Source organism: Solea senegalensis, linkage group LG10 (assembly GCF_019176455.1).
Source record: "Solea senegalensis isolate Sse05_10M linkage group LG10, IFAPA_SoseM_1, whole genome shotgun sequence".
In the NCBI taxonomy this organism is placed as follows: Eukaryota; Metazoa; Chordata; class Actinopteri; order Pleuronectiformes; family Soleidae; genus Solea; species Solea senegalensis.
Genome location: NC_058030.1, coordinates 15,815,522 through 15,830,330, shown reverse-complemented (window position 1 = coordinate 15,830,330; position 14,809 = coordinate 15,815,522). Strand labels below are relative to the sequence as shown.

Below are 14,809 nucleotides of genomic sequence, written 5' to 3'. Positions count from 1 at the left end.
CCCTTCATCAAGCTGCTGAAAGGATCCACTTGTTCTGCAGTTCTTATCTTAAAAGTATAAACATAGATGTGTGTAAAATGTCACAGTTGTTTACTGTCATGAGACTGTTACTGTAGAGAATGGAGTGCATTTCACAGTTGGACATAAAAGCGAATTGGTTGAACACTAACTTTTTTTTCTTAATATTATTTCACTTACGCACCTTAGCGTCAACAAAGATGGACAATCACAGTATAAGCACTTAGTGAGTTGAGTTGAATTTGTTTAAAAATAATAATTTGGAAAATTATTTACACGAAGCAGCACAGGATTATGTTTGTGTCAAAAATGTCCAAATATAAAATGTCAAAAAAAGTAATACTATAATATGTCATCCAAAATCACCTGAAAATTCATAGTATAATATGTTGTCCAAAATCAGTCAAAAAGTCATAGTACAGTGTGTCATCCAAAATCAACAAAAAGGCCATAGTTTAGTATGTCTTCCAAAATCACCTAAAAAAGTCATAGTATAGTATGTCGTCCAAAATCACCAAAAAGTCACAGTATAGCATATCTTCCAAAATCAGCAAAAATATAATGCTAAATATATGCGTCCAAAAATTCATAGTATAGTATGAGGTCCCAAATCAGTCAAAAAAGTCATAGTATAGTATGTCGTCCAAAATCAGTCAAAAAAGTCATAATGATTTTGAACTTTGGCCAGAAAGTAAAACCTGTGTCCTTTTATACAATCGTCCTGTCTGGTGAGTTGGTAACTCATGCCTCTGTGTGTGGTCATTGTTGGTGTGGTTGTTTACAGTGGGCATGCTGACCCTACGAGCCAAACCCCCCAGTGAAGCAGAGTTCATTGACAGCCTGCAGAAACTGAAGCTGGCCTTGAACCTCTTGGTGAGATATCACAGCACAGATCTCCTGTCTATGTCGTGTTCTTCAGCTGCCCCTCTCTGCAGTACATTCTCAGTGTGTCTCTTTCACTGCTCCCCCTGCAGGCCAAATTGAAGAAACACATACAGAATCCAAGTGCGTCTGAGCTGGTTCATTTCCTCTTTGGCCCACTGGAGCTGGTAAGACCTAAACTCCTGTGCCGCTATATTTGATGTCAAGTGGATTAATTCATGCCCTCAGTGTTGACACAGCACCACAGATATGTGTGTTAATAATAGCTTGATTCTTTTAAATTGACATAATGAGAGAAGCCAACAGTTTGCTTTGGTGTATCAGACATTCCTCATGTTCCTTTTTATGGCACCACATCTACTCCACCACATCTAACCTCTTACCAGACTGGAGCGACATGGCTTTCAGCCCTGACATACTGGAGGTGCAGCTGCACTTACATAATGCTGCAATGTGCAGCCACACCTTCGATACTGCTCGTTAGAAACACAGAGCAGTGATCGAGCTCTACATTGAGATGGTGCAGTAACCTCTGGACACTCTAGATTTGCCTGATAAGTTGTAGATACGTACACTAAAAGTGGTGCCACGGAGGTCACCTGTCCTCAACAACAGTTAGAAATATGGAGCAGCTACAGCCAACATCTGTCCTCAATGCCTTATAAATAAGACACCTCAAGTCTGTTTATTATCATATATTTAACTGTTCATTTCCAAATTAGACTTTTTATTTGATAATGAACACAGTTTAATTTCCTATATTAAATCGAGAGCTAACGATGGACTTTGGATAGTGGATATTGTGGCTTCAAGCATCAAAAACTGTCAAGTATCGACAGTGGTGTAAGATGCATGCTTAGTTTACTTACTCTTTGTGGAAAATTCCGACTAAAACCAACAAGTGCTGGCACTAAAACTCAGGCATCATTAGCTATGTCACAAAAAATGTCTCCCTGCATACAAAAATATTTTTTTTCTATCTATGAATGTTTGCACAGGTGCTGCAGAGCTGTGGGAGTCCTGAACTGGCACGTTCAATCATCTCGCCTCACCTTTCCAGAGATGCCGTTGAGTTCCTGCGCGGACACCTCAGCCCCAAAGAATTGACTATGTTTGAGCTGCTGGGGGAGGGATGGACCAAACCCAGGTACATGCGCATTACTGTGGACTCAGTCTGTTTATGTTTATGTTTAGCTTCAAAGCAATCTTTGAAAATACCTTACACTCCTGCTGTTCCTACAGAGCAGAGTGGCCCAGGGATCAGTGTGCTCCTCCTTACTACCCAAAGTTCCGTAATGGCTGGGAGCCACCAGCAGACTTCTTCCAGACAGCGCCATGGGAAACAGAGGACTCCATGGGGCCACTGCATTCCCCCACCAGCCCTGATTACAGGAAGCCCACAGCAGAGGAGGTAAAAGTTAGATTAAATCATAACTGTCTGAAAATCACTCATCATTACAGAAGATTTTAATATTTCATCTGTCTTTTTTACAGTTTTTTGGAACTCATTCCTCCAGCTCATCAAACGGGTGTGTACGCCTTTCACACACTTTCCAATCTCCTTCACACAACAAACAATCATGTCACACTGTGCCATCTTAACAGGTCTTACGGGAGGTCGAAATATGCCAAAATTCGCTACCACTTTGTAGCCAGGAATGCCACCGAGCTGTCAGTGCTGCAGGATGAAATCCTTGAGGTAAAAACGTTTTTGAATACATTTGCATATTTCAAGTGATTGTGCTGGTCACTGAGAGGGACTCTTAGACTAGACATACACTGTTACTGAGTTAAGTAGTCTTTGTCAGTGCTGTGGAGTGAGATGTCGAGTCTTTCTCACAGGTGATCGAGACTGACAAACAGTGGTGGAAGCTAAGGAATCGCAGTGGGCAGGCTGGCTACGTCCCTTATAACCTCCTGGATGTGGTGAAGATCGAGGAGCCAGAAAGCGTCTTCAGCCAGGTAACCTGCAGCACATACTGTATTGTGCATTAACATTATTACATTCTTGATGATCACCTATAGAACTTAATTAGGGTCTATGATAATGATGATGACGCCTCCCTTTTTTCTCACAGTAAGAGCACAACACGTGCAGCGTTACATTCTGCATATTTTGTTGCAGCTTGGTGTATTTTTCCCCTCAGGCAACCACTCAAACCAAACGATTGACATTAAAGTGTCATAAAACATTTCACATTCTCACTCTTGCAGCAGTGTTAAGTAATTATGCAGACACCAGTTTGTCTGCTCTCATGAGAACGAGTCGATTAGAATGCAATTTAGCTGAAGGATGTGTTTGTCGTTCAGCTGTGCACAAACCAGATTTCTTGTAATTGCTTTCATGCATTTCACCTACAAGTTATTATCTTTATCTCAGCCACTCAAACGAGAACATACTGCATAGAAATTGATTCTGGTAAATGTGATCAATTGCTGATTTGTGTAATTTAAAGAGACAAGTAAAATAGATTATGGTGCATTGGCTGATAACACATCTACTGTAGTGTATATAGGTCATGATTAAGAGGGGAATTAGTAACTAAATTAGTAATTAAAATAAATATAATGAAAATAATTTTTAATAATGTACACACATAGTTTTTAATTAACTATATAATGTATACAATCCCTGTAGAGTTACAGCTTTGTGTACTAACTTTGTTGGTTGTTCACACATTCTCACTGAAAACCCTGAATTCCTCCAAAAAACCCACAATACTCTACGATAGTTTTACTGCATCTAGTACTGCATGTAGCTTCCCTTCCTGGGGTGAAATACCTGCACACACATATTTTCCTTTTGGCTCTCGGGCAAAAATGTATCTGACAGAATGAGAATTAAAAACAGAATTCTAAAATCAGCTGAGGTTCTTCCATGAACTTGTTTTGTTTTTTGTCTCCGTGTGTACAACAGGACTACAGGATGTCCCCTCCTGGTCCTATGAGTCCTCTGGAAGGATTTAACCACGGCATACACAAAGACAAACGTGAGTCAAACAAAGTCCGATTTAGGAATCACAGATTTATGACTGCTCTGGTTCTGATGTCTGTTACCACCCTGTTTCTAACCTGCAGTGATGGATGAAGTAAACACTGAGTTATTAACAAAGATCACCGCTAGCAAAAGCCAACCACCGCCGAGGAAATTTCGTGTGGAGCGACCTTCTGGCGCCCATATACCGCTCACCTATGACTCTAAGCCAGAGCAGGTGATCACATGGCTCAGCGCAAATGGTTTCTCAAAACCGTAAGTCGCCCATGACAATCAACAGTCCTTCAAATCAAAACACCTTAAAGAGTAACTTAGCCAGGAAAATTTGCTGACCTCCAGCACCTTAGCTCCTCCTCTTGCACTGCGTAGGAGGCAGGCTTAAAACTTTAAGTTGCATGTTACTGCTGAATACTTCCCACCTTCCTTTCCTAGTAATGTAGGAGAATCTATGGTATCATTAAAACTCAAAAAAATGTTTAGTTTAGTTTGCTCCTAGTGTAAAATAAAGGGCTCATTCTGTGGTAATGATAATAATAATTGAGATGATAGTTTACTTTAAAAAAAAAAAAACCCACCAGTTTAATTATATTATACTAATGGAAATTATTTCACCTAATTCTCCTACACTAGACCCATCAAGGCTTTTTTACACTGTGTGTTATACATTGTTTACAGTCTCTAGCTGCTTCTGCTGATCAGAGGAAACGATGTCAACATCTATTTGATGTGTTGTCTAGTTCTTCCAACGTGATTCTGAGTGAAATATCTGTCTGAAACCAGTTGGTTTTGTCATTATCATTACTTTTATGATTATCATAGAGTTTATTTATTTGTATTGCATGTTAAATGTCATGCCGCCAATGGATTCTGATGACCTGTTAGGCTCAGTATTACATTAATTCATGAGGCCCCTGCATCTAAGAGAACTCCATGGAAGAGGACATGTACATAGTGTAACATAAAGGGCTCATTCCAAGAAAATAAAAGCACAGTTTTTCATTGTCAGGTTATAACAAATTGAGTAGAACATAATTATTCATATTGTATTCAGTTTCTGTCTATAGATGGATATAGAAGGCTACAGACATTAAAACTAATAATGACCACACCAGGGCCTCGCCTGCCATGACGCGACATGACACGTGCCACAACAACTTAGTAGATGCATCTTACCAGTCCACTCACAACTGGAAATGTAGACGTGTAAAAGTAGGGGATCATATAAGTGTTTTTTACCCTGTAGGACGGTTGACTGTTTGGGGATCTTAACTGGAGCCCAGCTGTTTTCCCTCAACAAAGAAGAACTGAAGGCAGTGTGTGGAAACGAAGGTGGTCGTGTCTACTCTCAAGTCACTGTGCAGAAAACACAGCTAGAGGTTGGTCACGCACGCCTTTCTGGGGTTTTGCATGTTATCTCTGTGTATGTGTGTGTATGTCAGGGGGTTCTTTCCAGGGTCTTCCAGCTTTCTCCTACAGTCCAAAAACAAGCACAGGTTAATTAGACACTCACATTGAATGTGAGATTGAATGGCCATCGGTCTCTGTATGTTAGCCTTAGGATGGAGTGGTGACGTGTCCGTGCGTATCCCACCTCTCGCCCTCTGTCAGCTGGGTTTGGCTCCAGCTCCCCTCACACAGTAGAATAATACGGTAGAAAATGGATGTATGGATATATGGAAATCCTTTGATCTATTTACTTATCTTTATGGAACATGGTTACACATGCGAATATCCATCCATCCCTCTTCTACTCCACTCTATCCTCCACATGAGAGTCGCGGGGGTTGCCGTGCCAATCCCAGTTGACTCAGAGCGATAGGCGAGGTAAACCCTGGACACGTCGCCAGTCCATCACATGGCCACATAGAGAACATGTCTGTGTACATTACACAGGGATATTAAGTTATTTATTTATTTAAGGAGGGACATAGCACATTAATGAACGGCAACATGTAAATATACCAGATCGAAGCCATTATTTACTTCCCTAATCTTATTATAGTAATAATGATGATAATAATAATAATAACAATAATGATAACTAATTAAAACTTTAAAAATCAAAGCAAACTGGAAGAAAAATCGAACCTGTATGGGGGAAACAAATCAAGAATCAATTTAAACAACCCAGAATCTTAATTCTCCAACCCCATAAAATGAATCAAACAGCTCAAGTTAACACATGAAGGTCGATTATACTTGTCAAAGTAGCATATCAGACTGATTACACGTACCAAACTAAGATATCATACTGATTATACTTACTTTTCTATTCTTGAGTGAAAACATCAAGTTAACCAAATCAGTCATCAAAGTAGTATCGAGGTCAAAGTCTCAGTTTGAGTCCTAATCATAAGGATAGTCACAGGTTGTAGCAGTGGGAGCCGCGATAATGACCATATTGACATCGGGGACATTGGCAGGTTCACTCGGGGTCTTCGGCTAAAAAGAGTGAGTTATCCACTTACTGACGAGGGATTTCAGATATTATTATATATAAATGATTAATATTTTTTAATTTTTAGAAATAACCGATTATTTTATCATTTATCCACTTATGCACCTAATGTGTTATTCTTGTGTGTTTTATTTTTCAGCTTTTTAAATGATTTGTTAAGCTCTTTGAGCTGTGTTTTATGTATGGAATAGTTTTAAAACACATTACACAAAGCACAAATGCACAGTTTACCTGGGTCAAAACGTAAGTGGTTTTAAAAAGAAAAAATATTTGGTTTAATCCTGGTTTTCTCCTCACCTCAGTTTCAAATAACTTATCAGCAAAATTCACTGATACTTATGTTGTATTTTTTTCCTCAAGTCTTTTACACTTATTAACAGGAGAATCCTTTAACTGTTTAACTTAAAGTGAATAGGACATTATAATAAACAGACCTACTGTACATCCTCCTCACAGAAGAGCAGTGGAGACTCAGAGCTGCAGGAGGTCATGAAGAAGAGGCAGGAGAGGATCGATTCTGGCAGCAAAGACTGAACCTGTTGACCCGTGTCTCTCATTCAGATGCTTCCTAACAGCTTTTAAATCAGTACGCTGTTAACAGTACATTATACTGAAATGCTGTATAAATTTGAATCTTATATTTATTTTGTATCATGCAATGTGTTGTGTATTCATGTGTTCTCTTATCTAATTATGTTGCTTCATGTTTTAATTGTCTCACGAGTATTTTGTCCTTAAAGAGATGTTTGTGCATGGGAAAGAAAGGATGTACAGTTTGGTGTCTGTGGACGTGCGCGTGTGGACGTGTATGTAACGTGCATATTTGTACCAGCCGCGTAGTTAATGTTCATGTTCATGCTCAATGTTATAATTGCAGCTGTTTATTCAGTGAGGTGGTAAATAAGATTTTAGCGATTGCATTGTTTTCTGAAAATCTGTGCCAGAATTAGGGCTGAACAATTTGGAGAAATTACATTTACAGATGTTGCTTTTTTTTTTAAAGTCAAGCAAGCTTCAGTTCATTGTTGACTGTGTAATACATACAAAACATGATTTGCATATGAAATAATCAAAATATGAACTATTCTATATTCCAATGCAATGGAAGTTAAAGATATTGTTTCCGATATCTATTGCATTTGCATTAAACATAGAACAATAAAAACTCCAAACTGCAACCCTGTGATTTGCTAATTGCGTTGTTTCAAGTTGTGATTTTGATTTGAAAACAGTGAATTGTTCAGCCCTAGCCAGAATGTGTGACACATTTTCTGATACACAGCCAATTCTTTTCATATTACTGTATACAACTATACCATAGTCCATGCTAGTGCTCATATTCCATGCAGTCCAGTCCTCATCATGGTCGATAGCTTATAATTTGCAGTAGGTATTCATGTAAATAATATTGCTGTTTGAGTTCAGATCCTTCGGGCAAGCTTACACTACAGAGAAACTCCCACTAATCCTGTCAGTATCAGTGAAATGCTGTCATTAATATGTTCTTTTTTGCTTTGTGGTATTTTGCAGTGTAAACCACACTGAAAATAAAGTATATGCAGGAGGGTATGCTGCTCTGATGTTGATTAAAGGAGGGTTTTTTTTTGGGACACACTGTTCAAAAAGTAATTAAAATAAACTTAAGTAAACATTTGGCATCACTGACTTTTTGTGCATAGTTCCACCAGAGGTAAAGAAACAGTTAACACACGTTCTTCATTGTCACAGGAGATAAGAGACAACTATGTAGGTGATGGAGACAAATGTGGAACAAACTCAAGAGTTTTCATTTGTCTCTGGAATCATCATGTTTTATTGATCAATCAGTATCATATAATAGATACAGGAAAACACTGCTTCACATAGCTCCCTATCATTTCACTTACTGTTTTTATTACACCATGATACTAAGTATGAAGGCTATGAAAACTAAACAAAAAAAAGAAAAGAAAGACATTAGGCACTAACACCAACAGAGAAAAAAAGAAAGAATGATTATTTCAACATTTCACTGGATCATAAAACAAAACAATCAATTCGAAGAAGACATTACATGTATGTGTGTGTGTGTGGGAGGGAAATATCATTTATGGAGATATGCATCCAGCCAGAGGTCTCCAGAGGCTTTCAGTGACCTGGAAAACAAAGATTAGAAAAGAAACATGAGTTAATAAACTGTTGAGTTCATTTATCAAGGAAGTGGTGCAGCTATCCTCCATGTGTCACAGTAAATGTGCATAGACAGACAGACATATAGTTGGACTTACTTGACTATGTCAGCAAAGCCTTGCCACATTGTTTTCACCTGGTAGGACATACCATGTTTTTCACAGAGTGCACGGACCTGCGGGGCCACCAGTGAATAGTTGTGGCGAGGCATCCTAGGAAACAGACTTCAGAGACAAAAGAAAGACTGTTTTCAACAGCTCGAGTTTCACACATTTGTTTTTAAGCAGTTTATTACACTGAAGGACGCCAAATATAGTCTGTCCAACTTCTATAAAAAGAAGCAACACTTTTACACGTCGACATTTTGACAGGTTACTTTTACATTCACATGTGTCTGTTTGTTGTTAGGGTCAAGACTTGAGTGCAAATCTCTTCCAAGGGTGGCCTGGCCAAGAGGTCATCAGGGCACGTCATAGAAAATATTAGAAATATAGAAATGTCTATTGTTAATTTCACAATAAATATTGAGTGATGGACACACAGCTGATAAAAGCCTTTTGTGTCTGTAGAATGGTTGAATTCAATTGAACATCAGACTGCTGACATTGCACATCAGGAGGCCTGAGGTTTGTTTTGGTTGACCTTTAGCTCACAATTCCACTTTCAAGACTGAGTCATTTGACATACTGATGTTCGATTTGAAAGTTGAGGTGTCCGCTAAACCAGTCGTTGAAGGAGGACTGCTCGATGTTGCAGGTGGCTTGCAGCTAAAGAAGTAGATGAGAGAGAGAGAAAAAAGAGTGCAGATGATAAGATGATACATGAGCAGCACCTGCAGGACACAGCAGTTAGAGCAGTTTCCCTTAAAAAAAACAAACCCAGTTACCTGCATGGTTAACCAGTCCTGGTGCTTCTCGTAGTCAATGTCCATCGGCAGATGATTCATCTGAGTCACCCACACGAACCAGTGACTCTCCAAAAACCTGAAACATTGACAACAATAGTCCATGAATGGCATTTTGCATCATGTACTCACGGCGCTGCATACAATGAACTAGAGGTCCTCCATAATTGTTTCCATTAATATATTTAAATTGAAAAATAATAATGAAGGACTGAGCATACATGTCTTTTGCATTTTTAAAGGTGTGATGTGACATTGTTCCTCAAAACTGTGAGGTTTTGTGTGAACAATCTACAATAATAGTGTAGCGCAACATATCTGCTAGTTTGGAGTTTATTTAAGATATAACGAAACATAACAAAATCAAATCTTTCACAAAGACAGCACAAAAAATTCAAGTAATCAGACGTTTTACCTGACAAAGGTCATGAGAGCCAGTGAACCAAACACACCGAACAGGGGTACGTAACAGTAGAAGTAGCGAAGATAATACGTCATGGCCCAGGACAGATCCTTCACAAGACAAGCAAGTTATTATGGTTTATATGATCTACACAATATCAAGAATGAATACTCATATTTGCCTGTCTCAATTAGATTCTGCTGTGTCTTGGTTCAATTATTTGTCTTTAAATTATATTTAATGTTAATAGAGATTAAGAACCTGCTAGAGAAACGTAAATGTCACTGTACTGCACAGGAGACAAGGTCTTACCACCCAGTCACGGCGGGAGAGCATGGTGTACATGATGTTAAAGTTGTAGAAAACTGGAATGAGCAGAGGAGGTCCCACTACAAGAGAAACAGATGGCAAACATTGCTGTAAAGTGCTCATGCTTTCATTCATTTTTTCAAATGACTCGTGCAAAACATACCAAGAAAGAAGTACTGGTGTTGATGCTGGTAGGGCATGTTTTTAATCTTTTTTACACCGTACTGGAACAGAGAGGAACACGTAGTGAGACGTGGATCAAGTTTGATGTTAATATGTCAGGCCTGTCGTCGCTGACAGGATTTGGCATTAGGTACTTGGACGAGTACTGCAAAAACAGGCAGAAACCTGGAAACTAAAAGTCCACGACTGACAAAATGTTGTGTACATATGTAAAATAGTTCAAAGTTCAAATTGTAAATGTGAAATTGTTTGTTTACGTCATTTTAGAGTTCCTATTTTGTTATAAACTTGAAAAATCCAAATGTGTTTTTTTGTCTTTTATTCCTTCAAACTGTTGTTGTACAGTCAAAACACAGAGTAATATTGAATAACTGCCATTATAGAAAGTTGATGAACTCACTGAACATTTTTTTTGCAATTCTACAGCCATTAAATCAAAACAAATCCTTAGAATTATGGTCATAAGAGGGTTAAAGACTGTCGTTGGAAACTGTGTTGTGCTACTTGCCTCAACAGGCTGTGTGGTACCAAGTACAAAGACGTCCATCAAGTTGATATCAGGGTCCTTTTTGAAGACGTTGGGTTTAGCGTGGTGCTGGAAATGTCGATGATTCCACCAGTTGGCAGAAGCTCCCTAAGAAAACTATCTTTTAATATCTATGTTTAAAGAAAGGAAACAATGCAAAGGATCATATCCATCACCTTTAAATGACCGATGACAAGCTTGTGCACTAGATGATTCCAGCGGGACTTCTTGAAGACAGACAGGTGGCCAAAGTCATGCTGCAGCCACCCAGCCTGTGACTACAGGGACAAAAAAAAAAAAAAACAGTAAGCATTTTAACATTTCTTTGTTGTGCAACTGTTAGGGCAAGAGATGATGATGTTGGAGAAACCTGAGCAGTTGCCAGTAGGACTGCACAGAGGATGGTCAGTATCCAGTTGCTTCCCCAAAGCCATATCATCAGCCAGGCGAGGGCCTCTAGCAGCACAATGTGACCGAGGTGGAGGAAGAAGAACAAAGGCTGAGCTTGAAACAGACCCTGGCTCTCCACCTGAGCACGTAACGCGTGAAAGTCCTGTATTAATCCTGCCTGACAACAAAGAAGAGGAGGATAAGGTGACACAGAAACATCCCATAAAGCTCACACAGTCAAGAAGTGCAGGGTCATTTTCCTGGAAACAGTTTTTAGAGCTTTTAAGGACGGGCACGGTGTTAGGGTTTTTGATAAAAATGTAAAAAACAAAGGCAGTTGTCGGAGGATGAGTGTCCAGAATGTCTTGTCTGACCGTCTTATTGTCCTCAGGTGTCTCTGCACATGTTGCAGTGAGACTAAAGCTGCTACTTGAATAAAAGAGTGTTGGGTTTTATCTTCAACAATGGAGACCAGGCCAATCACCGAGGGTTTACAGGACAATAGGTGAAAGTATCTGGTTAGCTGGCAGGTTCAACTTAGCAACACGAGAAACGCCTTAACTGTAACCAGCATAACTTAACATTTTATGAATTTCCCTAAAATGATCACTATGATGTGAGTTTCAGGGATATTTCCATCATGCGATATTAATGGTAAAAAAGTATCTGATAAGAAACTTGAGATATGTTAGAGCAGGGGTCTCAAACTCAAATGACCTGGGGGCCACTGAGCATCAGTTGGGGGCCGGTCAAGTGTGGAAAAAAAACAGACAGATTTTTGGGAAAGCAAGTGTTCAGGCCGCGGTGGGGCGATATGATCTTAAATTATATCATGATAACAATATTAGTGACAACATTTCAAAGAATTTCAAAATAAAAGTGTTTTGATACAGAGCGATATATAGCTTGTGACTTGTAAAAACATATTTATGATGCAAAATGATGATTTACAATGCGAACAAAATCAACCAGAGGGCCGCGACTTTGAGACCTCTGTGTTCGAGGCTGGAATATTCACGCGGTAGATCAAAATCCGATCCTTACTTAATTTTCAAATTAACAATGTTTGGCCTGTGTGTGCAAAGGAAAAAATGCATCTATTTCGAGGCGCGTGTTTTCGTTTAGTTTCAGTTTTAGGATGAAGAATTGATGGACCCTTCAGGGGTTGGATGGATTGATGGCTCTCACATTTTTGTTTCCGTCATGGCTGGGCTCTGATGGTGCCAGCTCTCCAATCAGCAGAGGCTTCAGAAACTTGTGCACAAATTTGGCATCTGGATGAAAAGCAGCAAATGCCTCCTGCAAAACAGAGATGACAAATGACTTCTGTGATGAAGAAGAAGAAGAAGAAGAAGAAGAAGAAGAAGAAGGACTTCTGTGACGAAGAAGAAGAAGAAGGACATCTTCCACTGACATTGACATGTATTTCAAAGGAAACACTTACCGTGGCGTCCTGTCCAGCATAGTGAGTGATGACACGAAACCCTCCTGGATGTCTTTTTGACCACTGAGTGGTGTTGTAAACCTTTCGATCTATAACCAGCCACTGGTCATTCTTGCTGCTGTGGCTCTGCACCTCCTTCCAGGTGTACACAGCTCCAGCTTGTCCGTTGCATAGCTCTCCAGGCTTTGTCAGCTGACCTCCGTTTCTCATCCTCTCCTCCCTGCTGTTCCTGTGTTGATCCACGTGTGCACTGAAGTGCCTGCAGTTGTGGTTAAGCTCTTCCACCAGAGTCTGACACCTGGATGTAAAAACTGTGTTAAACACCCTTCTGACAGACAGACAGACAGACAGACAGTGACAGACAGAGCAGAGGTAACAGCCGGCAGTGGAAGACTTTTTTAATCCCTTTAGTTTGACCATCAAGCCGGGTGAAAAGAAAAGAGTTGAGTCTATTCACTATTAATTGATGATGAATTCCGACATTAAGGAGGCTTCGGTGGTGAGGTCAGGTGGGTGTCACAGGTGTTTGCAGCATTAGTCTGAATCAACATCAAACATTAATCTAAATGTCAAGAATATTCTACAATAGAATTAAATGACTTGTGTTAGAATGCAGTGCTTAACAAATGTATCAGACCACCACTCATTGTAAGGTTTATGCCACAGCCGCCCTAAATTAACAGCATTGGTCATTATATATATATATATGTATATATGTATATATACATATATATATAAACTAGCACAAACTGTTTCTGTAATGGTTAACACACCAATATGTAGAAGCTCTTTAACCAAAATGCTAAAATGTAATTATTATCTTTATCCACAAATTTACTGTTTTACAAAAAAAAGCACATTAATATTTTTTGATTAAGATGTCAAATTACAATCATTTATTTGCATTCCTGAACAGAATTACTTCTCACTGAGAAAAAGCCCAGTGAGTCTGGCTCATATTTGAGTATAAAAAGGTGCATTCAGTTTGTTATTTGCCAAATAAATAACAAGTATAACCCTTTTAAATAAGATTTGAAAGATTTATAAAACATTTTATGTTTTCTCGTGGTCTAATACATTTGATAAGCACTGCATATTTAGATAGAGTCTCTGCAAGTTTTTGTTGGACTGTTGGACGAAACCGGAGAACGTTGAGAGAACCCACTGACACCAGGGGAGAATTATGCAAACTCCAACCGGTATTCGAACCGGGGACCTTCTTGCTGTGAGGCAAAAGAGCTCGCCACTACGCCTGGGTTCGCGTCGCTGTTTGTTCAGTTGTTTCACTAACAACGTAAAACAAAGGAAACTCCCTTAATCCCCAGATTAAAGAAGACCAGTGTAACATCAAAAGCGCATTCAGGTGTTAGGTGTTACTATAGCAGCGCATGTATTATGGTCTGTAGCCGCCGTAAATCACATGCGACTTGACAACGGACGAACTAAATTCCGGACCACACTAACGACCGGCGCGGCGTAATATAATGGCTGTATAATGTGAAACAGGCTGTCCAGCACACAGGCCCACCATCATCCATCATCCATCATCCATCACACGATCAACATAAACATACACTTCATACTCACAACCTGCAGATCTGTCCTCGTCTCCACGTCCACGTCCACGCAACACCACAACTGGGTTTGACTCCGCTCAGCTCAATTTTAATGAGCGCACATCCACACACTTGAGTCCCCCTTGATAAGAGGCTCGTTCAACCTCTAATTCAGTGTAAAGTCCGAGCCGATCATTCGAGCGGTTCTGGGCCAATCGGCGCACAGCATATCCAGAGAGACGAGGTCATTGTGTGCAGTGAGTTCACACAGCGAAAGCTCTTTGTTCTGTGGCCCGCTGAGTTCCCATGACAGGGTCAGCACACTGCTGGAAGTCAGTCTGACATTACACATGTTACATTATAATTCACATTTAACACGTCAAGCTCTGTCTATACTGTGTGTGTGTGTGTGTGTGTGTGTGTGCGTGTAAAACAATCAGCATCTCTGCTTCCATGGACCAAATGCCCGAATTTAACCCCTGACAGGTGTCACGCCTGTCATGGTCGACAGAGGGCAGCAGAGTAATGACATTTATACATTATGTTGAATGGTCATTACATTTACAACGTGT

At 39.7% G+C, this 14,809-nt stretch overlaps 2 protein-coding genes across 3 annotated transcripts; one reads left to right on the top strand and one right to left on the bottom strand.

Moving 5' to 3' along the window:
- The first annotated feature begins 748 nt into the window (after positions 1 to 748).
- Positions 749 to 8,305, top strand: LOC122775369 (epidermal growth factor receptor kinase substrate 8-like protein 2). Its single transcript, XM_044035197.1, has 11 exons — positions 749 to 891; positions 993 to 1,067; positions 1,899 to 2,047; positions 2,143 to 2,311; positions 2,395 to 2,429; positions 2,506 to 2,599; positions 2,743 to 2,862; positions 3,818 to 3,890; positions 3,979 to 4,150; positions 5,139 to 5,271; positions 6,810 to 8,305. The coding sequence occupies exons 1-11, from the start codon at positions 808 to 810 to the stop codon at positions 6,885 to 6,887; spliced, it is 1,182 nt and encodes a 393-aa protein (XP_043891132.1). The 5' UTR covers positions 749 to 807; the 3' UTR covers positions 6,888 to 8,305.
- Positions 8,143 to 14,552, bottom strand: fads2 (fatty acid desaturase 2). 2 transcript variants are annotated; one of them, XM_044035195.1, is made up of 13 exons: positions 14,272 to 14,552; positions 12,682 to 12,979; positions 12,426 to 12,536; positions 11,218 to 11,415; positions 11,024 to 11,125; positions 10,830 to 10,955; positions 10,302 to 10,362; positions 10,142 to 10,218; positions 9,842 to 9,939; positions 9,409 to 9,505; positions 9,210 to 9,289; positions 8,621 to 8,746; positions 8,143 to 8,488 (listed from the first exon to the last, which is right to left on the bottom strand). In XM_044035195.1, the coding sequence occupies exons 2-13, from the start codon at positions 12,889 to 12,891 to the stop codon at positions 8,437 to 8,439; spliced, it is 1,338 nt and encodes a 445-aa protein (XP_043891130.1). In that variant the 5' UTR covers positions 12,892 to 12,979; positions 14,272 to 14,552; the 3' UTR covers positions 8,143 to 8,436. The 2 variants fall into 2 exon arrangements, with proteins under 2 accessions (XP_043891130.1, XP_043891129.1); XM_044035194.1 differs by having other exon boundaries at positions 14,269 to 14,549.
- Positions 14,553 to 14,809: the final 257 nt, after the last annotated feature.

Bases quoted from the DNA above. Each gene is read 5' to 3' on its own strand.
- LOC122775369 (XM_044035197.1), top strand. From the start codon at position 808: ATGCTGACCCTACGAGCCAAACCCCCCAGTGAAGCAGAGTTCATTGAC. The intron at 2,600-2,742 runs GTAAAAACGTTT...TCTTTCTCACAG, and splicing joins TGCAGGATGAAATCCTTGAG to GTGATCGAGACTGACAAACA. The intron at 5,272-6,809 runs GTTGGTCACGCA...TCCTCCTCACAG, and splicing joins TGCAGAAAACACAGCTAGAG to AAGAGCAGTGGAGACTCAGA.
- fads2 (XM_044035195.1), bottom strand. From the start codon at position 12,891: ATGAGAAACGGAGGTCAGCTGACAAAGCCTGGAGAGCTATGCAACGGA. The intron at 12,537-12,681 runs GTAAGTGTTTCC...TCTGTTTTGCAG, and splicing joins ATGCTGGACAGGACGCCACG to GAGGCATTTGCTGCTTTTCA. The intron at 9,290-9,408 runs GTAACTGGGTTT...CTACTTCTTTAG, and splicing joins AGGACTGGTTAACCATGCAG to CTGCAAGCCACCTGCAACAT.